The sequence below is a fragment of the Anolis sagrei genome, chromosome 3 (genome assembly GCF_037176765.1).
Source record: "Anolis sagrei isolate rAnoSag1 chromosome 3, rAnoSag1.mat, whole genome shotgun sequence".
NCBI classification, from domain to species: Eukaryota; Metazoa; Chordata; class Lepidosauria; order Squamata; family Dactyloidae; genus Anolis; species Anolis sagrei.
This window is the reverse complement of record NC_090023.1, coordinates 60,956,161-60,981,476: the sequence shown is the minus strand read 5'-3', so window position 1 is coordinate 60,981,476 and position 25,316 is coordinate 60,956,161. Positions and strand designations below refer to the sequence as shown.

Sequence of the window (25,316 nt, the reverse complement as noted above, 5' to 3'; positions counted from 1 at the left end):
ATAGTAACTATAAACTAAAATGTCATGAGGGAATGAATTAATTATTGGTTTAGGAAGGTATCTTCATCTGCAGTTCATATCAAATGCTTTAATAGTAACATTTTACAAGTAATTATGTTCCCTGTAACATGCTACTTTGCTACTTTTGGCAATAATAAGGCATAATTGTGTGGAAATAAGTAGGTAGTTTAGTATAGCAGGCAGAAAGAGAAACTTTTCCAAAACAGAAGACATAGATGAATGAAACAGCTAAGCAGAAGTAATTCCTCGTAATACTGTGATATGGAGTCAGCTTTATAATTATTTTACCAAGGTGTATAGCAGCTCAGCAAGGTCATAGTATGAACTCTGAGTTTTGCTTTCATCATCTATGCAGCTTTCTGATAGCCTACGCTATCCACTTTTGACTGCCACTGCTCTCCTTAGTTAGGGTGCTTCAATGGAACTCCTTTCCTCAGAGGTCTCATGTCTTTGTCATGATTATCACTGAGTTCAGCAGTCCTTTCTTTCTTAACAAGGCATAAGCTAAACAATTACCAATGACCATTCAAATAACCATGGGCAGGGTGTAGCAGAGAAAAGAAATAAGTTTGGTCTTCCTTGTAAAAATATATCAATATAATACTATATACACAATACATGTACATAGTGCATAGAAGATGGTCTAATGGAGAAGAATAAAGAAGATGGCAGAAGAGGAAGGGATGACTGCAGGTTATGTAAAACCCATTAATATAACCTACATTATAGACAGAAGAGGAAATATTTTATGCTGGAGTCCAGGAGGAAATCAACCACACATCATAACAGGGCTTTTTGTTCATCAAAATCAGGAAACAAAGCAGAATCCAATATCATAGGAAAAAATGACCTAGGATCAAGAAATGAAGCAGAAGAATAATGGATTGAATGTAAATTGCTAACAGATTATTCAGTCAACCAAAGGCATGAGTGTATAAAGGCAGTCCCCAAGTTACAAACAGCCAACTTACAAACAGCTCTTGGTTAAAACAACAGAAAGCGAAATCCTCCCCTTGGAAAGGAAATTCACTCCTGAAAGAGTTATCATGGGGAAAAAGTGTCTCAACTGAAGCTTTACTACCAATTCTTGTTTTCACAACAAGCATTTTTTTTCAAAATTCAATTATCACAGCAACTTTTTTATAATGTATAATATCACAAAGGACAGCCACCTCACCTGCCTCATAGGAAACCTGCTACAAAACAGAAGCTTTTTTGTTGAGTTCCAGAGCCAGAGAAGCAGATGGCGGAAACAGAAGAAGGACCTGCCTCAGGGGAGCGTGCTTGCTCCATCAATGTTCAACATTTACACAAATGACCAGCCACTGCCAGAAGGGACAGAGAGCTTCATCTATGCTGATGATCATGCCATTACTGCTCAAGCAGGGAGCTTTGAAATGGTTGAACAGAAGCTCTCCGAAGCTCTAGGTGCCCTTACTGCCTATTACAGGGAAAACCAGCTGATCCCCAACCCATCTAAAACAGACATGTGCTTTTCATCTCAAGAACAGACAAGCATCCCAAGCTCTGAGGATCACCTGGGAAGGAATCCCACTGGAGCATTGCAGCGCACCCAAATACCTGGGAGTCACTCTGGACCGTACTCTTACCTACAAGAAGCACTGCCTGAACATCAAGCAAAAAGTGGGTGCTAGAAGCAATATCATACAAAAGCTGACTGGCACAACCTGGGGATCACAACCAGATACAGAGAAGACATTTGCCCTTGTGCTATGCTACTCTGCTGCTGAGTATGCATGCCCAGTGTGGAACACATCTCACCATGCTAAATCCGTGGATGTGGCTCTTAATGAGACATGCCGCATTATCACGGAGTGTCTGCGCCCTACACCACTGGAGAAATTACACTGTTCAGCCGGTATTGCACCACCTGACATCCGCTGGGAAGTAGCAGCCAATAGTGAAAGGACCAAGGCAGAGACATCTCCAGCTCATCCCTTGTTTGGGTATCACCCAGCACGTCAACGACTTAAATCAAGAAATAGTTTTCTAAGATCTACAGAGACACTCGCTGCAACACCTCAGCAAACAAGAGTCCAAAAGTGGCAGGCTCAAACCCAGAACCTCAATCAATGGCTGATACCAAATGAGAGACTCCCCCCTGGGCACACAGAAAACTGGGCAACTTGGAAGGCGCTGAACAGATTGTGCTCTGGCACCAGGAAATGCAGAGCCAATCTCAAGAAATGGGGCTACAAAGTGGAATCCACAAGATGCGAGTGTGGAGAAGAGCAAACCACTGACCCCCTGCTGCAATGCAACCTGAGCCCCGCCACATGCACAATGGAGGACCTTCCTTCAGCAACACCAGAGGCATTCCAAGTGGCCAGATACTGGTCAAATGACATTTAATAAACTACCAAGCTTGCAAACTCTATTTTGTCTGTTTGTTAAAAATTTGTTAAAAATGTAATACAATTGTCTGGTTGATACTGACACGATAAATAATAATAATAAAATCACGGGGACAGAAAGTGCGGTGAAATCTTCTCAACAGGGGTACAGACAGCAAAAGAAATACCCTTCCCTATGCTATCCAAAGATAGATAGAGCTACTTAAAAATGTACCTTGCACATTAATCCAATTTAAGAACAAACATATCTTGTTCTTAATTTAGGGACTACTTGTATATAGGCAAAACCTGATGGCCAATACAGAAATCAATAACCTTCATAACCGTATGCTCCATTTTCTCTTGTGACAGAAACTGTAAGTTGGAAGTTGTATGTGCTGAAATTCATTATTTTGGTTAGTCTCAAAGAAATTTTGTTCATTTTTGCAAATGGTTTTTGAGGATTTCTGGTAAATGTTCAGTGCTGACCACAGTTGCCTTGTAGTAAAATCGTGTTGGAGGGGTTGTTTCGAGATGCATTCAAGCCTCTTGTGTCTGCTGTGTGAGCTTACTTTCACAAAGGAAAAAAAAACCCGTTTTTATTCAGACAGGTGTTTTACATTATTGTTGATAATGGATACAAACTGGGTTGAGCACCTTCAGTATTGCACTTCTCCTCAACTGTGGCCAGTTCACCTTTCTGTGGTCCTGCAGCCATACTTCTTTTTTTATTAAATAATTTTTATTGAGAATTTTAATACTTACAACAAGACTGAGCGAGTGCCTGTAGCACTCACCCTAAACGTAACAATATAGACATTGAAAACATCCAAAACATCTAACACATCGTAAACATCACAACATCAAAACATCCCACCACCATCCCCCATCCCCCACCATTACATTAATAAAGTGAAAAGCACTTCCCAAAGTCTTCTGTGGATTAATTAAATTTTGGATTATCTTAAATTGTTTCGTTCTAATCATCTCACGATCACTTAAGATGGTTTTCCTTGGTTCACATATTAGACAAATCAATCAAAACTGGAATCTTTAGTTTTTGAGTTAAACTGTCCATTTGTACTAGATCAAATACCTTGATTATCCAGTCTTCCACTATGGGGACTTCTTCTTGTTTCCACAATCTTGCAAGTTGTAGTCTCGCTGCGGTACTAAGTAGAAAAAGCATCTTATCTTGGTTTTTAGTTAGCGTTGCTTCAGATACACCTAAAAGGTAGGTCTCTGGTTTTAAGGGGAAGCTAGCTTTTAGAGTTTTTTGGGTCAAAGAGTGAATTTCCTTCCAATATTTTTTGATCCGTTTGCATGACCACCATGCATGAATGAAGGTTCCTTTTTCTTCCTTACATTTCCAGCAGGTGCTGGATATCCCTTTGTTGAATCTGGCGAGTTTTTCAGGGGTATAATACCAGCGGTATAGCATTTTATACCAATTCTCTTTTAAATCATTGGCTGTGGTGTATTTTATTTTTTTGTTCCAAATTTCTTCCCATTGGTCTGTATATATACTGTGCCCTATATCTTTTTCCCATTGAATTTGGCAGTTTTTTATTTGTTCCTCTTCTGTGGACCAGGTTAGAAATTTTTGGTATATTATTTTGATCAATTTTTTATCCTTATGTAAAATTGAATCCCAGAATCCCTCCTCCTAATTAAAGCCTATTTTGCCATTCTCCGTAAAGCCTTGTAGAATCTGAAAATACTGTAGCCATGTTAATTTTTCGTTTAGTAGTTTTATCTCATCGTAAGATTTTAGAACTAGTACTAGTTCTGCAGCCATACTTCTGCATATCTTCATACCCTGCCATTTTTCACTACTGCAGTTCCTTAATTTTATTATATATATATTTTGTTTTGAGAGCAATTGCAAAATCTCAGTTTGAAACATCCCCCAAAAGGCAACAATATATACAAAATAAAAGGAAAACAACAAGTTTAGAAATAGTGAGAAGGACGGGGATAGGAAGAGTCTCCTGTCCCCTAACATCACATTACTGCTGGCCTTCTGACATAAAAATGTAAAGGACCCATTGCACCAAGATATAGTATAAGAGGAACATTGCCGGACTAGGAGCTATGAATGCATTTTATCCATAAATAGTTTGGGACAGGAAAATCACAGGGAGTGCATGTATCATGGTGTGAAAGAAACCTTTGATTTGTCTGCCCCATGTGATAAAGGCCTTAGTCTTCTGTGCAAGAAAAGAGTTACAAAAGTAGAATAGTTTTGTATGGCATTGACTTAAATATAAATGAATTCAGTTATTCCTGTATCAGAGATACTAGTTTTCCTTAGGCTTTTTTATTACAAAAACAACAACATTAGTGAATAATAAATCAAAACTGTAGTGTGCCCTTTTGCATGGCACTTTCATCCTCTGCTGTTCTGTTTTCAGTGTGGAATTTGTATTCTGTGGTACTAGACAGAAGCTTTTGTCTCAACACTGACATTCCCTTAGGCACTACTGCTTTCTGATTATGTTTAACCTTCAAAATGTTTTTCAGATCTGATTTCTTTTTTACGGCAGAATGTTGGCTTTTTAAAACTTACATCCAAATGTAGCAAAATTTTGTTTTCAGTGTATTGCAGGTTAAACGTGTTTGGGGGTCTTTTTATCAAGGTTAGTTACTGAACTAGACTGCAGGATATTGATATAACAGCCAAATTAACTCTAAGCTGTGCCAAGTTCAAGAAGCTGTTTATCCCCTTTTCTCACAGTACTTTTCTCACAGAAGAAAGCTTCTTGTAATTTGAGATGCAAAATGGTAGTTTATTCAACTTAGGTGAGATAATGATGTAATTCTGCAAAAATCCAGTATCAACAATGGAGGTACTGCTGAGTTTGCATAGAATTACATTATTATGTTGCCCAAATTGTCTATGTATATAATACCTGTACATATATGTGCTTCATCCTCTGAGTAATCATGTTTAGGTACACTCACCAATACACTTTTATTCTATAATGTGATTAAATGATGTATCCAAAAAATATGAGACATTATGTAGAGGCAGGTGAGAAAAAACCCTTTCTTATAGTGGTAATAGTCTTTTAAAATAAAAATGCAATATAGCTATATCTTGCTAACAGGAACTGACTGGTTTAAATGGCATTTATTGATTCCCTTGATTCCACAATCTTAAATAACTGTAGACCAATCTCAAACCTCTCGTTTCTGGGCAAGGTGCTGGAGCGGGTGGTTGCTGCTCAGCTCCAGGGCTTCCTTGATGACATCAACTACCTGGATCAGTCACAGTCTGGCTTCAGGCCTGGCCATGGCACCAAGACGGCTTTGGTCGCCTTGGTGGATGATCTCCGCAGGGAGCTGGACAGGGGGAGTGTGACCCTGTTGGTTCTCTTGGACATCTCAGTGGCTTTTAATACCATCGATCATGGTATCCTTCTGGGATGCCTCTCCGAGATGGGCCTTGGGGGCTCGGCTCTGTTGTGGCTCTGATCCTTCCTGGAGGGTCGATCCCAGATGGTGAAGCTGGGAGACGCCTGCTTGGACCCCTGGCCTTTGACCTGTGGGGTCCCACAAGGCTCCATTCTGTCTCCCATCCTTTTTAAGATCTACATGAAACCGCTGGGCGAGGTCATCTGGAGTTTTGGAGTTGGGTGCCATCTCTATGCAGATGACACACAAGTCTACTACTCTTTTCCAACTAACTCCAAGGAAGCCCCTCGAGTGCTAGACGAGTGCCTGACTGCTGTGGCTGTCTGGATGAGGACGAACAAGCTGAAGATTAATCCCGACAAGACAGAGGTCCTCCTGGTCGATCGTAAACCAGACCGGGGTATAGGGTGGCAACCTGTGCTGGACGGGGTTGCACTCCCCCTGAAGTCACAGGTCCGCAGTCTGGGGGTCCTCCTGGATTCTTCACTTATGTTTGAGGCTCAGGCGTCGGTGGTGGCTGGGAGGGCCTTAGCACAACTAAGACTCATGTGCCAACTGCGACCGTACCTTGGGAAGGTGGATATGGCCAAGGTGGTCCACGCCTTAGTCACCTCTAGACTGGATTACTGCAATGCACTCTATGTGGGGCTGCCCTTGAAAATGGTCCAGAAATTTCAGATGATCCAACGGGCGGCAGCCAGGTTGTTAACTGTGGCTCCTTACACAGAGAGGTCATCTCTCCTGTTTAAGGAGCTCCACTGGCTGCCTTTCATCTACCGGACCCAATTCAAGGTGCAGGTTCTTACCTACAAAGCCCTGAACAGTTTGGGACCCACCTACCTGTGTGACCGCATCTCTGTATAGGAACCCACACGATCTCTTCAATAATCCGGGGAGGCCCTGCTTTTGATCCCACCAGCATCGCAGGCGCGATTGGTGGGGACGAGTGAGAGGGCCTTTTCGGTGGTGGCCCCTCAACTCTGGAACTCACTCCCTAAAGACATCAGACAGGCTTCAACTTTGGCAGTCTTCAGGAGGAACTTGAAGATGTGGCTGTTCCAGTGTGCCTTCCCAGAATAATGATCCCATAGCACTTTGTCCTCTAAAGCACTTTACATTTTCTAAGTCTGCTCGTATGCCCTTTCACAAACACCAGTATCACCTTCATGTCCCAGCATATTTCCAATTTTAAATTTACATTTGGCCTCCCCTCTGTTTTTAATGGTGTGTTGTTTTATTGATAATGTTGTTTATCTTATTGTCTATGTTTTTTAATTGCTTGTATGGTTTTTTTATTGCTTGTATTGTTGTTGTTTGGGCTCGGCCTCATGTAAGCCACACCGAGTCCCTTGAGGAGATGGTAGCGGGGTACAAATAAAGTTAACAATAATATTTATTTATTTATTTTTATTTACAACATTTCTAATCCGCTCTTCTCAACCCCTGCAGGAGGACTTAGAGTAGCTTACAATGGCAACAATTCTATGCTGCAAGTAATATAACAGCAATATAAAATCATACAAAACAATAAATTAAAAAATACATTAATAATACAATTGAAAAGCCATTTCCATTATAACAATCATATGGTTCTGTTCAATGTCCACAGTGCCGTTGTGCCTGCTAGCCAAAAGCCTGGTTCCAAATTTATTTATTTATGCTGTTTTTAGAGGGCAAAAAGCTTTTAAACTGTTATTTATTAATGTTCATATTATTGTCTCATTTTAATTGTATGAAGTGATATTTGTTTGTTGCTGTTTATTGTTTATTGCTTATGTTTTTTTCTATATCTTATTGTTGTTGTAAGCTGCACTGAGTCCCTTTGGGGAAAGGGTACAAAGAAAGCTTATTATTATTATTATTATTATTATTATTATTATTATTATATAAAGGAAAAATACTATGTATACAATCCAGTATTCCATATTTCATTTCATGGAAGCCTCTCTATGAAATATTGGGCTCTGCAAACAATTAAGGTTCACTTCTTTGTTATCATGTCTTTAATTAATCAATATCCTGCTTTCCCCTGGTACTTATATATAGTGGAAGGCCAAGACAATGTTTTTTCTTTGTGCATTTGTAATGCTGAAAAATATATTCCTACATGGTGTATTTATGTGGGAATACACTTTTAATCATTACACATGTGTAAATAAAAAAAATGTTATCTTTGCTCAATGGAAAGCTGAGATGGATGAAAATGTCAAAATGTCAAAAACCTTTTCACAAAACCCTTTTTTATAAATAACAATTTTACAGAATGGAAATTGAAGTCTTGAGAATCCTTGGGGAAGTTCTGGTAGTCTCAGAAATAAGGTACCCTGTGAAGAAATAGCTAGTTTGAGGGGGAAATTGAGGACTTTTTAGCTGCCATTTTACCACACCTCCTCATTTCAGCTGCTCTACAGTATAATCCCTAGAAATTGTTATTCCTTGATTAAAAAAAAACATTTTGTCAATTTGAATCATGTGTGATGCTGGCAATGCATTCATTGGTGTGACTGGAAATGTCAGATAGGGCCTCGTATTTACTTTGTAACAATCCATTTGAATTATTGTGGCATGCTGTAGTGTAGATAATACCCCTGACAATACATATTCCAAAATAGAAGATAGCATATTGTGGAAGAAACAAACATTTTATCCTATGTGTTTTCCAAGTTCTTAATACACCAAGATTAAATTCACATAATTGTTGAATAAGAAATAAATGTATTCAGTCATGAGATCTTACCCATGCTCTCCCCTCTTGTGCATGCTTTCACTTTCATTTGTAATTCTCTTTTGTCTGATCTTGCCAACTACATTTCATAATTGTCCATTAAAACAGAATTGGAAAAAAGTATTTAAAAGTTGCATGCCTGATAATGGTTTCAGGGGTAAGCACGAATATTACAGCAAACAGTACAGTGAATCTGTTCATAAGAATGTAGAAAATATAGATGCCTTTGACTTACGTTTTAGCACTCTTAATAATTATAAATTGAAAACTGACTAGATTCAGGCTATGATCATATTCCCATGCAATCAGCTCATATATTGCTTTTCTAGACAAAGTTATCTATTTTCCTTGCATAACTTAGAGAGGCTTCTTTTCCCAGACTGCCACAGGCCATGATATTTTTCTGTTGTCCCAAGTCAACAGAAGGAAAACATAGCCTGAGGCATATATTAAAATATGAATTTTAAAGAAAAGTTAAAGATTCTTTCTGTTACCTTGAATCAGCAACTAGACCAAATGAAGCTTTTAAAATCTGTTTATAGGCACTCAAAAATATTCTTTAATATTCTCAAATGAAATATATGTTTAACAAGATATCAACAGAGAATCCCATGTTGTTTTAATAATTAATTTTAATGAATTTGAGTTTTTGATATTTCTGATATTTATAGAAAACTGGCAAGGATGTGGAGACAGCAATTTGGCATTTATAAAATATCAGCTTTCAGCAGATAAAGAAAAACTGAATATTATCTGTACCAGCCTTCATTAAAATCTCAGCATAGGTAAATAACTAACTGAACACCATCTGTCTGTTTATACTCAGCTAATAAAGATCTTTCTAACTCAGATTAAGTATATTGATTCTACTCTCTTCAAAAACAGTTTTTAAAATGAATTTATTGAGTTTAGAAATTGTGGGTGATTTCTTTAGGTAATAAAAATCTACCTGGAATCAAAGGCCATGTACAGGGAGAAAGACATATGTTTAGTGATAATGAGTTTTTTTGCATTTCTGTGTTTGCATATACTTGGAAATACTTATTGAGGAGTAAAAATTAGGTCACTGTTATACACTAGAGAAAGAAAGATGTATTTATTTCCTTCTCACATCTTAGATATGCCTCATTTAAAGAGTTTTTGAAAATTCTTGTTCTAATTTAGTAGTACATTGCACTGGGAATTTCTGGGAAATTCAGGTGAGACTTATTAAGAGAATGGAAGACAAGCTGTGCAGGGGAATGTGCACAGGTGCAAGTTAATATATTTTTATTCATGCGGTTCACAACATAATCAAACAAGCCTGGCTAGTGCCTCAGATGAACTCTTAAGTGCACCACACATATGCCTCAAATTTTCTACGTATGCTGAATTTTTGTTAGAATTACTCGTATTTCTATCAAAAGCATTATCTATTGGGATTATTCCAGCTTCTTCTCATAACTGCCCTATGAAGTACATCAGTCAGAAAGCGTGCAGCACAACCAGGAGCTGTTCCCCACGTGCATTTTATTGCACTTCAAAACCATCTCAAGGTCAAGGTGTCTACACCCCCAATGTGCTCTGCAGCATGCATCAAAATAGAAACAGAATATTTTAACAACTCAGCTGTAGCTGATTAGTGTAAATTCTATGAAGGGCTGGAATCAAGACTGAGAAATGTAGGGCACACATTAGGGCAGGGCTAGTACTGATGAATTTGAAAAACCCAAAAACACAGCTCACTGGAAGGTAAATAAACACCCCTCCCCCAGAGGAAACCATAGCATAATACCTCCTTTCCACCCTTTTGTCTCCATTTGCTGTGCTCTGCCTTGGTCTAGTGCTGATCCAAAATAGACATGGCATTGCCCATCACTGTTGGTGATGCCAATGCCCATCAGTGCATCCCACAAAATGAGGTAAGAAAAATATTCATGGGTTCAGATTGAGCTACAATCAGTAGATCTGGTCATGGTCCCAGCTTATTACAACCGGTTCCTGGTATGATCATGTAGATACCCCATAGCAAATTCGTTTTCTTTCATTCATTTTCTGACTTGGTTTAAATGGTTGTGTAGAACTGCTCCAGGGTAGCTAAGCAATGCTCTGTATATAACAATTCCAATATTTTCTCTGTTACACAATGTTGCTATTCCAGTTGTAGAAGTCCCGGACCTTGGCTGTAAATTCAAAAGTGTTACTGAAGACAGGCAGCTAGACAACTTCGGTCTAAGGAGAAAAATCTAGTGACTGACTTTATAATTGCCAAGATGGTCAAATGCTGAAACCAAAGGTTCAGATCATCAAATTATCATTAAAATCATTGCATTCTTCTTGATGGTTATACATATCACACAAAAGAATAGGGTGTCTATATTTTTTTCAAAACTTTGTTTGTATTTTGTTTTAATTATGATTTGTCTGTCACTTCTTTTATTTAGTTCAAATAATGAAAAATATAAGAAATTGATAATGCATGTGATGTCATTTGGTGGCATAGATGCAGCAATAGATTGAGATGTGATTTGTCAGTTTACTCTTTTGCCTTTAAAAGCTTCCATTCCCTCTTTATGTGTGATATTATTAACATTGGGTAATGTCTTTTCCTTTTATTCTATAGGTCCAATAATGCAATGGATGAAGAAAAAAGACATTTCAGAGTAGTTGATTGGATGCCTTGGATTTTAATGGTAACTCTGTTGGTCTGGAGCGATTGTGGCAATGGACAAGGTCAAGGTAATTTGAAGAACCAAAGAAAATACAGTTCACTATAGTCAGCAGGATCTTAGGTTTAATCCTTGATTACTTGCAAGTAACAATTTTGTCTCCTTGCTTATTTTAGTCATTATCTTGGAAAACATATTAGTGAACTTTGAAAAGTTGTTGATTGTGATACAGTAATATTGGCCTGTACTGAATTGTGTAATTGTGTTAGTTATTGTTAGGGAAATTGTTTCTTTTCAGAGCTAGCACAAGGATGGCATAATTTTTTTTTGTTGTACAGATGATTATGCAAGTGAACATTTCAAATTTGGATATAGTGTCAGAAAAAATACAGTTGTTTACTGTTTGGTTACGTTGATTCTATGGTTTATTTTTGACAATTTAAAAATCTTTCCTTTATTAGGAAGATTGGAAATTAAAGAATGATTGGTTAGACAGGGTATATAGCAGTGGTTCAGAAGTTCAGAGCTGCATGAATAATGTCTGAGATTTTGAAATAACTGGAGATAACTGGAACATTTTAGCTATATGCTAATTTATAAAATATAGTTTTGAGAAGTTTTTGCTTATGACATTCTTTGGAACCTGTATTGCATGAGAAAACTTTGGCTGTTTATACTATAGGTGCATATTTTCAGGCTTTTGATATTGTCTGTTCACTGCAAAATTCTGCATTTGCCATGGTTGTTGAACTACATTTTAAATGCAATATTGTGATTTAGCAGTATCTGCTTCTGTTATGTTTTTTGTTTTGTTTCACATGTGTTGGATTATGATACTGTTTATGATTTTGAATGTAATTTTTATTTTATTTTACTGAATGGAGAAAGTATTCTACTGTATAATATAGGAGTATATTATCAAGCTGAATTTGCAACTGTTATTGAAATGCACTGTTTAATGCAGGGTTTGTGATTTAGCAAGTATTTATTCTGTTTTGGTTATTTATAACTTTGGTAATGAAGGTAACAACATGCTTTCTACAAGTTAAAGTAGAGATATTGTTCACTTTATCCTTGTAAGTATTTTATTTATAGAATATGCTGCAGAAAAATAATTGTAAGCTGGGTCTAAAGAATTGCTGTGGTTAATTCTATAGCATGAACACAAAATAGGTTCTACTGGAGGCCAAGATATTTTTTTAATGTTTTAATAGCTATTAGCAAGTACAGGGTGAGGCAGCATAACTTCCTTTTTTTCAAAACTTAATAAAACCCATTGTATGAATCAGAATTTTTTAAATAATGTTGGCGCATATCTAAAGTTTTGTTTTACATAGTTTTGAAGATCAAATTAGGTAGGTGACATCCCCCATTCTCCATACACTGAGTAAACCAATTTCTGGCATTTGTCATTACTCTTGCCAGCATAGCAAGCATTATGTTGGCAATTTCTTCCTGGATGTTTCTTCAAATCTTGTAGGGTCCTTGGACGTTTCACATAAACACAGGATTTCAAAAACACCATAGAAAAAAACCACAAGGGGCCAAATCTGGAGAGCTGGCCGGCCACTCCAAGTCCGCTCGAAAAGTAAGCCTCAACGGCAAAAGCATGCTCCTCACTGTTCCAACGCATGATGGCGGCTGTCAGGACAAAACTTTATACTCCCGCCTCTCGAACGAGACCACTAGCACTCCACTACGTCTTCAACTGACTGAATAGCATGCATTTTTAAAAAGGAAGTTATGCTGCCTCCCCCTGTACTTCGGAAGGTATCAGGCAAAGGGCCTGAGCACATGAACCGTTTCTGAAATCTAAGGAGGGTTCTCTGCTCTGTTTAGTTTCCCCCACTGTTGGAAGAAAGGAGTACAGAAGTAGGAAAAAAGATATGACAATTTATTAATTTTCTTATTCATTTGAGATTACCCATTGCTTCTTGTGTAACATTGATACTGGCATTTTGGTTACAATTAAATCTTATGTAACTGTGTTTGGGCTTAAAAATAACTTGAATGAGGTTTCATGTTTCTGAAATATTGTTCAGATTGGTTGAATATGCTGATGTATGCAGCACTAGGACTTTTGGATGACGGTAGTATGAGATTTTGATTCAGGTGAACCTGTAATTAAAATGTATGGCCCTATTTCAAACTGGTTCTCGCTACTGTTGACATGGTTTAGAATTGGAGTAAAATTGAACAGCATAAGTCCTTGCTCCTGTTATAGGTTCTGTCTGCAGTACCTGAAAAAGAAACCTACATTGTGAATAGTGATGGCAGGTAGAACTGCAGAGAAGAGGCTTCATAAAGGTATCACGCATAAGTGATCCATAGACATGGAAAGCATGGCATTCAGCCTATGTTGAAAGAAATTTCCATGCTGGCATACCAACTGTTTTTGAATTTCAGTTTTAGACCTGATAAAAAGATAAATCAGACATCTGGAGAATGCCTTGGATACAGCTGCTACTGTTTTTCTTTTTCTTTTTTTACACGTCTGGCATCACATTGAGATTGGGCCAAAATATAACTGATAGCATTACAAATGTAGGCACACAGCCATGAAAAGTTACAAAAACACCAAGCTGATCTAAACAATCAAGTTTGCTAATTTAAACTCAAAAGAAAGTATAGGAAAAAGGAATTTCAACAAGGAAAAAGGAAGTTCAACAAGGTGGCTATAAAGCATTTTTCACTAGTTAGTATTTTTACTGAATGATGATTTCAATCAGTACCCATCATTCAGTAAAGTTTGTAAACGTGAAAATAGGAAATCCACATTTTGTAATATAGTTAAGATTATAATCGAATATCTTGGAAATAGAATATTTAGAATAGCCCTTTAATAACCTAGTTAATATGTAGAAATTCTTTCTCTAGGAACATGATATTTTGCAAACTTACCATGATTGGCTTGATTCAGTTCATATTCCCCAAACCATGTTTTCAACCAAGTCTACGAAAATTGGGTTCTTCAGATGTTGTTGCTCCAGTTCATATCAGTCCATACCAGCCTGCATAATAGTAGAAACTGATTGAATTAGTGATTATCAACACTGGGGAGACACTACACAGTTCTTTCCCAGTTTGTGTGGCTTCCCAGATTTTTCTAAGCTTTGCCGCATTCATCAATTTTCTTTTGTCGCTTGATTATTAATGTGTATATGGGTTGAGATGGGTTCTGCATCCAGGATTATTATGATCTGTGTCCAGCTAATTGATAAAGTTGGAAGTCACCTCTTCCAACCGAGAGGGTGTAGCATGGATTCGGTCTAGCTCAGTTAGGTGCTGGATGTCTTGTCTACACCCCTGATACCGAGGAGACCATGCTGAGTCTCTGCTTAGTTGGATAACCTACTGTCATTTCAAGGGACTTGGCATGAGGTTTCAGACGGGCTTCAGATTTAGGTGTCGAGGTAAATGGGCCCACTGTGAGAAAAGATAGGCTGGGTGTTTTAAGAAATGCTAGTAGTATTTCATAGGCTTCCATCTATCACATAATCAGTGGTTAAATGCTGGCTAATAAAGTGAAAACTAAATTATCCTTCTAGTTACCCATTATCATGTGTTAGTCTAGAATTTTTAGTAACTTCCAAACTTGGATTGTCTTATCCATGGGTCAGTGTGAGTACTGTAATGTAAATCTTATATCTATATAAATAAAAATGTAATGTTTGTTCGTGGGATTAACATAAATAAAAAACCATTGGACGAACTGACACAAAATTTGGACACTACACCCCTAACAGACCAGCGAGTGACCATCACTAACCCCCCTCAAAAATACAGCAGAAAGGACTTTAAAACCCAAAAAAGCTCAATGACAATATAGCACATGTGTGAAAACAACAGTTCCCAGCATTCCCTAAACCAGGCCCTTTAGGGTAGGGGGATGTTCCAAATACACCGCTTCCAAGCTGCAAGCTTGCTTCTCCTTGGATTTCTTTGAGAGCATTACAATCCGAGAATATTTCCTATTTCCTATTCCTGGACTGCAACTCCCAGTAATCCTCCAGATAGACCATCTAGCCCAACCTTCTGCCATGCAGGAAAAGCACAATCAAAGCATCCCAAACATGAGGTTGGCCTGTACATAAGTATATATAGTATATATTTTGGACAATGAAAACCACACCTTAATGCTTATATGTTTTTTTTTAAAAAACTGAATATATTTTAAAATCAATGTTAATTGGAAGAAAGCTTTTTTCCTTTTAAAATATGGCATACGCAAAGAGAACAAAACAGATGTATTTCCTCAGACATATTTTTGGCAGCTATACTGGTATTAATCAGGGAAGCATTATAGAAATAAAGAGAATTGGCAGTGAAAAGAATGATACAATGATGGATAAAATATAGCAACTTTCCATCTTGGAGCACATACAAGATCTAAGTGTACTAATGTAAATTTGCTAAAATGCTGCTTAGATATTCAGGTATATTGCAGTTTACATCAGTTCAAATCAGAAATTACTGCTTTAGCTCAAGAGATTCATTCATGTTGTGTCAGTCTAGTAGAGTCATGAGATAATAATTTTTCAGTAAATGCACTCAGTTTCAAAATTGCTTTTGCTTTACTTGTTTTACATTGAGCTTTTTTTTCAAACATATTTTAAATATTATTAACTATTTAAAGTGATATTTTTTAAAAAAATGAATTGAAATTTTTATTGGATATTAATTTTCAAAATTTAAATTGATGTACTTGGGACATGGATACATCCCTTTCTAAACTAATTGTAATTATAGAGAAAGGGAAGATTTGTTCAGTTTTTAAACTTCCAAAGGTCTAAATCAGTGTTTCTCACTCTGGGAGTTGGAACCCCTGGAGGGGTTGCGAGGGGGGTTTCAGAGGGATCACCAAATACCACAAGAAAACACATACTTCTGATGATCTTAGGAACGCTTTTGGCAGAAAAGACTGAAGATCTCCCCACCTGTCCTTCTCTTCTTTTTTGATGTTGGTGAACTACAACATCCAGAATTCAAAACCAGCACCCCAACCCCACCAATATTCAATGTTGTCCAAGTAGGTAGTGTGCCAAGTTTGATGCAGATCCATTGTGGGCTGGGTTTAGAGTGCTCTTTGATTGTATGTTAACTATAAATCCGAACAACTACAACTCCTAAATGTCAAGGTCTATTTTCCCTAAACTCCACCAGTGTTCACATTTGGGTATATTGATTATTCATGCCAAGTTTGGTCCAGATCCATAATTGTTTGAGCCCACTATGCTCTCTGGATGTAGGTGAACTACAATTCCAAAACTCAAGGCCAGTGCCCACCAAACCCTTCCAGTATTTTCTGTTTGTCACAAGAGTTCTGTGTGCCAAATTTGGTTCAACTCCATCATTGGTGGAGTTCAGAATGCTCTTTGATTGTAAGTTAACTATAAATCCCAGCAACTGCAACTCCCAAATGACAAAAAATCAACCCCCCCCCCAACCCCACCAGTAAACAAATTTGGACGTATAAGGATTTTTTGCCAAATTTGGTCCAGTGAATGAAAACACATCCTGCATATCAGATATTTACGATTCACAACAGTTGCAAATTTACAGTTATGAATTAGCAATGAAAATAATTTTATGGTCTGGGTTTACCACAACATGAGGAACTGCATTAAGGGGTTATGACATTAGGAAGGTTAAGAACCACTGGTCTAAATAAATGCATATATTTGATTGCTGAAAGCTCAGAAACTTTTCAAAATCATCATAAATATGTGCAAAACACACTCTGGACATTGGCATTCCATAAATGATTATTATTATTATTATTATTGTTCTTTTTTAATAACTGTAGTCCATCATAATCATGGTAAGAAGCATTATCCTATATGGAACCAACATTTGTTAGAATTAAAAAGGATTGATTGAATCATTACTTCTGTAACTGTCAGTAACATCTAGAATGTTTGCAAACTTAGTCACAAAATACTGACAAATATGACTGTGTAAAACATATTTGGATAGTGTCAGTTTACTATTGAAAATTAAAGAAGAGAGTAAGAAAACCAAATTACAAGCTAATCGAATGGAATGAAAGGAAGACTTAATGGTCTCAGTGTAAGGTCAGGCCCAATCACAGAGATAATAATTCTAAGGTTAATTGTCTAGTCTGTTTTCCATTGACATTCAGCTGAGTACTTCTCAGAAGTTTAACATGGGATCAAATAATTTCTATCAAAAATGAGAAGAGTAAGGACTTAAATCAGAAGAATGAGAAATTAATCTATTTGAAGACTCAAATGGCAGGGTATGTCGTATGTGCCCAGTTGTCACTTATAACAGTACTTATATTTGTTCAATGACTTCATGAATAAATGCATTTAATCACTCAATAAATGGAACCTTTCCCTATTGTGTAATCCAAGATGAGAATAATATTTCTTCCTCCAAGAAGGTTACTTATATCCATTACAGACAGTTGCAATGTCAAGTCTTGGGTTGTACCAATCACATAACAGATACTGAAAAAAAACTCTTCCATAAAATCCAGTATGTAAGAAAAACAATATTTTAAAATGGTTCTTATTCCCTTGTAGAGGTTTGTGCACTTGGTTGCTAATAATAACCTAGTTACAATAATTATACTTTAGTTATGCTGCTTAGATTGCTATTGGGAATTGAATTTGTTGAAAATGGAATATTATGTAAATTTACAATAGTATGTATTTTCCCTCTTGAAATGCTGATACAAGCTGGTTACGCTATTAGTTGGCTAGATGTCATTCTAAGTCAATTCCATGGGTTGCATTGAACACAATAATTCATTTTCTTAAAAATAGTGATATGATAAAATACTAAGAAGCTTGATGAAATTCTTAGACTAATATCTAAATCTAATTGCAGATGAAATAAAGTAGTTGTTTTTACTCAAGTGTTGATTTACCATACTGCAAATGACTTGTAGTAATTTAATATAGTAATTGAATTTAGGACACAGTCAGATGTCACAATACTGTAAAGATAGGAGATGCCATCTAATCTTAGAAGCTAAGCAAGGACAGCACTGGTTAGTACTTGGATGGGAGATTGTCAACAAATACCAGATGCTGTGGGCTATATTTCGATGGAAGGAACTGACAAAACTTTTCTGAGTATTCCTTGCCTAAGAAAATTCATGAAGTCATCAGAAGTTAACAGGCAATGTGAACACGAATACACATACACAAGAGCTTTGGTACCTATAGAAGGGTTCATTAGTATATATGAAGTGATTTATATTGTTATTGATAACTAAAGCTAGGAGCCACTCAATTTGAATCTATGTGTTGCTGTATCATAAACACCAAGATAACAAAAGAGTGCTCTCTGAGCAAATGAATGTCCTTAAAGCTATGTGTATAAGATGTGTCTGAAACATACATTAATTTAATGTTTACACTTGAGTATCATCTCCAAGATATCTAATTGTGTACTGTATATACAGAATCTAAAAAAATAAATAAATCCAAAATCAAAACACTTCTGGTCCCAAGCATTTTGGATAAGAGATGCTCAAGCTGCAATATCATATTCAAGTAATCTATATTTCCTCTATATTCTTTTGAAAAAGTGTACTTTGCCTAACAAAGGTGTTAGTTTCACATTTTTGTGCCTGTATGAATGTTATGAATATTATGCTTTTTGTAGTGGTATTACCACAATACGATGCTAGGAAGAAAATTGTAAGGTTAGGGCTTTTTATATATACAGATTGCCATGGGAACACCCACCAAGGAGATGACAGCTGCTCTCATAGGGTTATGGATATCTGGACCATAGTCAATCCTGTTGTGTTGGGACTGAAATCCAATTCAAATGTGAAGTCAACTGTGTAATAAAAATGTAACCATGCAGTTTTACACATGGCTGGCATTTCACATAAACCATGTACTTAAACTACTCTGCAGATAGTGATAGCTTTCCTTAACCGAGTCTATTCATATTGTATAAGTGTGATATATTAGAATTGTGTACATATGTGAAACAACATAGATTAATGACATTAATTGCATGCAAGCAGATATATTTATTTCTCACCCATTCACAAATTAATTCTATCTTATTTTTACTGTGTATGTTTTTTAAAACAAAACTGTGTGTATTTCATATTTGATATATCTTTCTTGGAAACTATGTGTTCATTTATCAAAACATCAACTTTTTCATGTATATTATCAAAGAACACATATTTTAAAATACACCTTGGTGCATTTCTGAGCCAAGAACAGCACTGCAAAAATCTGGAAAAGTGCAAAATCAGATGGGTAATAATTATATTCGAATCTGCATGTTAGTTTGGGGTGTGCTCAACTCACACTGAAATTAGCAATGATCTCATTACTGTCCATGAGTAATCTCCATAGGTGTTTTTTCCTCACATCCCTGGTATTATATGTGGTTTAGGTTTGAAATAAGCCTGAAAGCAAGTTTTACAGTGTGATTTACATGTGTCTCTATCTACATTTCTGAGGACCTCTACATCTTAACCTAAGAATTCTTGAGCAATTTAATGTTTCTTAGTGGTTGTTTTAATGTTTGACTATAATTCTGGAGATCACTGTGGGCATTCCTGGGCAAGTCTCACTCTCTCAGCATAAGAGGAAGGCAATCGGTAAACCCCTCTGAACAGATTTTTTCCATATAATTTTAATGAAAATATATGAGGAATGGTGATGGGTACAAGAATGAATATAGAACAGAGGCATTTAAAACATCTTACATCTTGGTGTTCCATTGCTGTCTAATACTAAAAAGGTTTCCATGATGTAAAAGAAGAAAAGAGGAAAAAAGAACACTACTTTTCTAATCTAAAACAGAAGGATAGAAAAGCAGGTATACAGTGTTTTGAAAAGGGGAATAGAAAAGTTGAGAAATGGAAAAAAAGAAAGCCCTAACTAACGGCCCTTGCAGACAGGCCCCACATCCCAGTATGTGGGAGCCCCGGTGGCTCAGTGGGTTAAACCCCTGTGCCGGAAGGACTGAAGACCAACAGGTCGCAGGTTCGAATCCGGGGAGAGGCGGATGAGCTCCCTCTATCAGCTCCAGCTCTTCATGCGGGGACATGAGAGAAGCCTCCCACAAGGATGATAAAAAACATCAAATCATTCGGGCGTCCCCTGGGCAACATCCTTGCAGACAGCCAATTCTCTCACACCAGAAGCGACTTGCAGTTTCTCAAGTCGCTCCTGACATGACAAAAAAAATCCCAGGTTTTCTATTTATTCCAGATTATCTGGCAGTGTGGACTCATATAATCCATTTTAAAGCAGGGATCAGATCCTGGGATATAGGGCCTATCTGCAAAGGTCCTAATGCTTCCTACCCTAGCTCTGCTGTCCTCTTCATAATAAAAAAATCTATTACTTTCCTCATAAAGCTTCTTATCTATGGTAGACTAACTTTCCAGGATCCTTTGGAAAGTTAATCTACCATTCAGGATGTGGCAAATGAGAAGAAAGATCAATCATCATCTGAAAAGCTATGGTCTAGATGACTATATTTTGCATATCACTGGGATTCCTGATATTGTCATGATTAAAGTCTCTATTTTCCTTGTTATTCCTATATCTCTGCACTACTAATTTCCCTTAATGCTATAAAAAGCCCAATATTTTCATTTTTTTATTGTTATTCCTACATTCCTGTACTACTTATTTTTTTTGGTGTTGTAGAAAACCGAATATTTTCATTTTCTTTTCTTCTTTTAAATAATCAATAAAAGGCTTTCATTCGTCTTCAGATCTGGAAGGATCTGGTGATTGTTTAAGCCTCATCAGTTTGTCCATTTCATTATTACAATATTATTTTTTTCTTCAAATAAGGGGGGGGGGTGTTTAGTGATTTTCTAAACTTGATCACTTTGTACTTTTCTGCCAGATGCATCATTTTTGTAATCCCTAAATCTTGAGCAATAAATCTTGTTTATGGTAATCACAAATTATCTCTTGTTTGGTGAATTTAGACCATTTATATTTTTAAAGTATATTTAGGGTTCTTGTTCTTGAAATAGTAGATTATCATCCGATTCTTCTTTATCATCTGGACTGGCCTGAAGCTGTAGTTGAATGTCTTCTTTATCTAGGATCTATCAAGATGGCCATGTTTTCTTACCTTCTTGGATGCTCTTTCTCCTTGGACTTCTAATCTTTGTTCTGAATCTAGGTCTTTTTTAAAAATTTCTCATAGAAATCCTGGGCTTCATGACTGATGTTAACCAATATCTTTGTCCTTTGTAGGATACCATCAGTCCTTCTCAGTTCCCCATCTGAATCTTTAGTCTTTCTTTTTAAGTTTATCTGTTGGGAAAAAGTAATTTCTTCTTTTCTTTATTGTCTGAGGTGGAAGTTCTATTAATACTACAATCTTGATATTTCTTATTTCAGTCAGAACTTTCACGTGAGCTTGCAAAACTTGGTCTCAAACTTTCATTGCCCACCCATCAATGAAATGAGATCAGACAATTGTGTTAGAATAAATATGGGCAACTTTTATTCAATTGTTACCTACTTAAACTTTCTTCATGAACTGCTACCAGCTAAAAGTGGGGGTTTGAACTTGATGGTATGTAAGCTGAGGCAGTGGCCATCCCAGACCCACTCCTCAGCTGACTTAGGTGAAACATTTGAGGTCCCCACATAACTCACCATGAGTCGTAACCAGGGCAACTGCTTAGGTAAACCGCATAGATTATTAAAACCCCAAGTTGAGAGACTTCAGGGATTAGAATTCTCCTACAGCTCCAAGGCCATTTCTGTTTGCCCTCACCTCGCTTGAGTGAACTCACTGGTGGGGGTTCCTGTCCCTGGCTTTCACCAAAAGGGGCACCTTAGTGCACACCAAGATGTAAATTGTCTTCCCGTATTCTACCTGACAGCCTATTTAATGGCTCCACTTGATGCCAATAACTCATTAACATCAACACTATAGGGTAGCTGAAAAACCTTCTATTCAAACAGGAAAAATTCCTACCCAGTCCTTAAGCAACCCCTTGTTGTAGGGTGGGAAGGTGGGCCAACACTCACTGCTCCAATTCTGGAGCTGGAAGGGGTGGGTGTCTTAAATGTTGTGCCCCAGCCCAGAACTTATGGTTTAGTTGTTGGATCTGATAGGGCAGAGATATTGTTGAATTGTGTGTGTTGTGTGCAAGTAAAGTCCTCTGTTGATTTATGACAACCCTATGAAATTCATAGGGCTTTTAAAGGTAACGAATACTCAGTGTTGCAGCTCAGCCTGTGATTGTGTTTCAGAATCAAGGTGGTTTGGATGTGGGGAGTGATGTCAATGAGTTTCAAGATGGCAATGGTTCTGTCAATGATATTAATGCAGGGAATGACCAGGAGATCCCTGTTCAAAGTGTAGTTTCCCGTGAGAATGTCCTTGTAGGGTGTGGGGATGATGGTGTTCTCCCTGAATTGCTACCATAGAGTTTCCATTATTTGAAACTTGAAAACAGCAGAAATTAATGAGCAAATATATAGATGGGAGGAGATTAGTCAAAAAAGAAAAGCCAAACAGTGGCTTCAGCATTCTGCCAGGCTCCAAGAAAAGATAAGAGACTCTCAGCTAAAGCAAAACCAATTTCTGAGTGCTAGAGACATAGCTAACGAGGAGATAGAAGTCCCAAGTACAGAATATGTAGTCAGATGAAGCATCGTTTGGAATCAAGTCCTTGTTTCATGGAAGCTCTGCTTGGAAAATTCATGTTTAGATGCCCTTTCTTTCATGGTTTAGATTCTTTGATTCTATGATTTTATATTCATGCCTTGGATTCATGTTTTATGATTTCTTGCATTTTGTTTGGGAAGTTTTGACTTTATTTTTATGAACTTTGCTGGACTATTACCCTAAACTACTTTGTTCCTGCTTATCTTTTTACCTAATTTAATTTACCTATTTCTTTGAAGTGCTTTTTACTTTACTGCTCTTTAATTATCTTCAATAAAAGGATTGTTTCCCTACTCAACGGTGTGGTGTTTAAAGTTAAAGGCCATTTCCTGTTCTGGAGTGCAATACTCAGATGTAGTTTTGCCAATTCCTTCCTCTGAAATGCAGCCTACAGAACCTTGTATTTGTTGAATCACAATTTCCATGTTCCCTGATCATTTGGCCATTCAGGATGTGGCAGATGAGAAGAAGGATCAATCATCATCTGAAAAGATATAGTCTAGAGGACTATGTCTCTGAGTCTGTAGGATTATCTACATGTTACCTGTTTGTATAGGTAGCATTTCAAAATGCATTTCAGAGGGTCAAGTACAAGCAGCCAGATTTTTTAAAGTAATATTTTAGATAGATATGTATCTAATGCTCCTGCTATTTTCATGTGTGTTTTTAAGTATGATGTGAATGTATTGACAACTGAACACTGATGTCAATGTAGGCAATTAAGGAACATACCAGCTTACAACCTCACTTGAGGGAAATAGTCTTCCAGTGGATGGGAGTAAGAAAAGGAGCACTGATCGTCCTATTTTTTCCTGTTATTAAATGTAGTTTCTAATTAAAAGCAACTGCTCTTTCAGCTGACCTTATCCTGTCCTCTTTCTCTGTCACTTCCTACCCTGCCTTCCCTTCAGTAGAACTGATATATTTGGATTTCAATACTCTAATTGCGAAACGCACAAGTGAGCATTCACCAAGTTCTTATCTGATCATTTTTTCTTTGCTGCCTGAATAAAATGGGTATTCAGCATATTAGAGATTAAATTGGGTCTCCCAGCTTTTCATCACACATGCATAAACAAACTTAACAACAGAAACAGTATTTAATTCATAATGCATGAACTATCTTTTAAATAAGTAGTTGCTTAGAGTGCACGGTCTGATATATCAATTTGTGTATGGAAGGTAGAAAGATCTTCAGCATCAAGTGTTTTGGAATGTGTCCAGTTGAGCATTACTGTCACATTTGATTCTTTATTGGGCAGTGAAAGTGCCTGCTGGAGAACTGAGCAAATAAGATCTGGCCTACATATTAGTACAATATTGGTGTGGTAAATAGCTTTATACCACATTTTGGCTTGTTTATTTCCAATTAGACGTCATGTAATGCAAAATAATGCATTGTTAATGCAGTCCCCTGGCCTGCATAGATAAAACCTGCTGTAACTAATTTACTGTAAATGGTAGTAATTCTGCAAACAACTTGGCAGCATGTTTTAACTCAGAATAGTCTTGACTGTGTAACACTTTATTTTGCTTTCCTGCTTTAAGCTCACAACTATTTTAGTTGTTGTTTGTATTTTTGGCACTGATTTCCAAGAAAGAGCAATTATCTTCCATTGTTTAGCTAGAGGCAGGTCTTACATCAACATAGCCTTTCAGGTTAACTTTGGGCCCTTCCACACAGCCATATAACCCATAATATTAAGGTACTTAATCCACAATAGCTGCTTTGAACTGGGTTATCTGAGTCCAGTTCAACGTAGATGTTATACAGCTGTGTGGAAAGTGCCTTGGCTGCTTGATTGCAGCTTCATAGGATCTCAACTAAAATATTTACAACTGGTGTGATATAACTTTTCTTTTCTGCTTATTCACAGTTCCAAAATGTTTGTATGAATCTTACTGATTGCTCTCATGTAATTTATATCTGTTGAACCAATTGTTGAATCAATGGGTTTATATTATTTAGGACTAACATGATATCAAAACAGATGTGTCTGAAAAAAATGAATTACATACACTTTTAATGAGTAACATCCTAAATGCTCTGTAACCATTAGACAGAAACTTTATAGTCTTTTCCAAGCAAAAAATGATTACAAATATGAAATCTGCGACACCACCTAGATATAAATAAATTCAGTGCCATCTAGTGATGAAATTATAGAATCATTCCATACATACACAAATATTTTTAATTTCTTGCTATTTGGGTAGAGATCTTCTCAAAAGCAGCCCTTGACTTTATGATCTGCTCGAGAATCTTTGCTGCTTGAAAGGTACCCATCTCTGAAGTCAAGGGAACACAGGGCCCTTCCACACAGCCCTATATCCCATAATATCAAGGCAGAAAATCCCACATTATCTGCTTTGAACTGCAATATATGGCCTTGTGGACTCAGATAACCCAGTTCAAAGCAGATATTGTGGGCTGTGTGGAAGGGCTCTCATGTGCCCAAAGCCAAATGAGTTATTGTTATTTTTATTGCTAATTGC

General features: G+C 37.0%; 1 protein-coding gene across 1 annotated transcript in view; it reads left to right on the top strand.

Moving 5' to 3' along the window:
• The window catches only part of ROBO2 (roundabout guidance receptor 2), a 1,336,704-nt gene that overhangs the window by 22,790 nt on the left and 1,288,598 nt on the right, over positions 1-25,316 (top strand). Inside the window, exon 2 of the mRNA XM_060770531.2 lies at positions 11,120-11,235. Within this exon, the coding sequence (XP_060626514.2) occupies positions 11,133-11,235 (103 nt within the window). The 5' untranslated portion in view covers positions 11,120-11,132. The remainder of the gene's footprint in view (positions 1-11,119; positions 11,236-25,316) is intronic.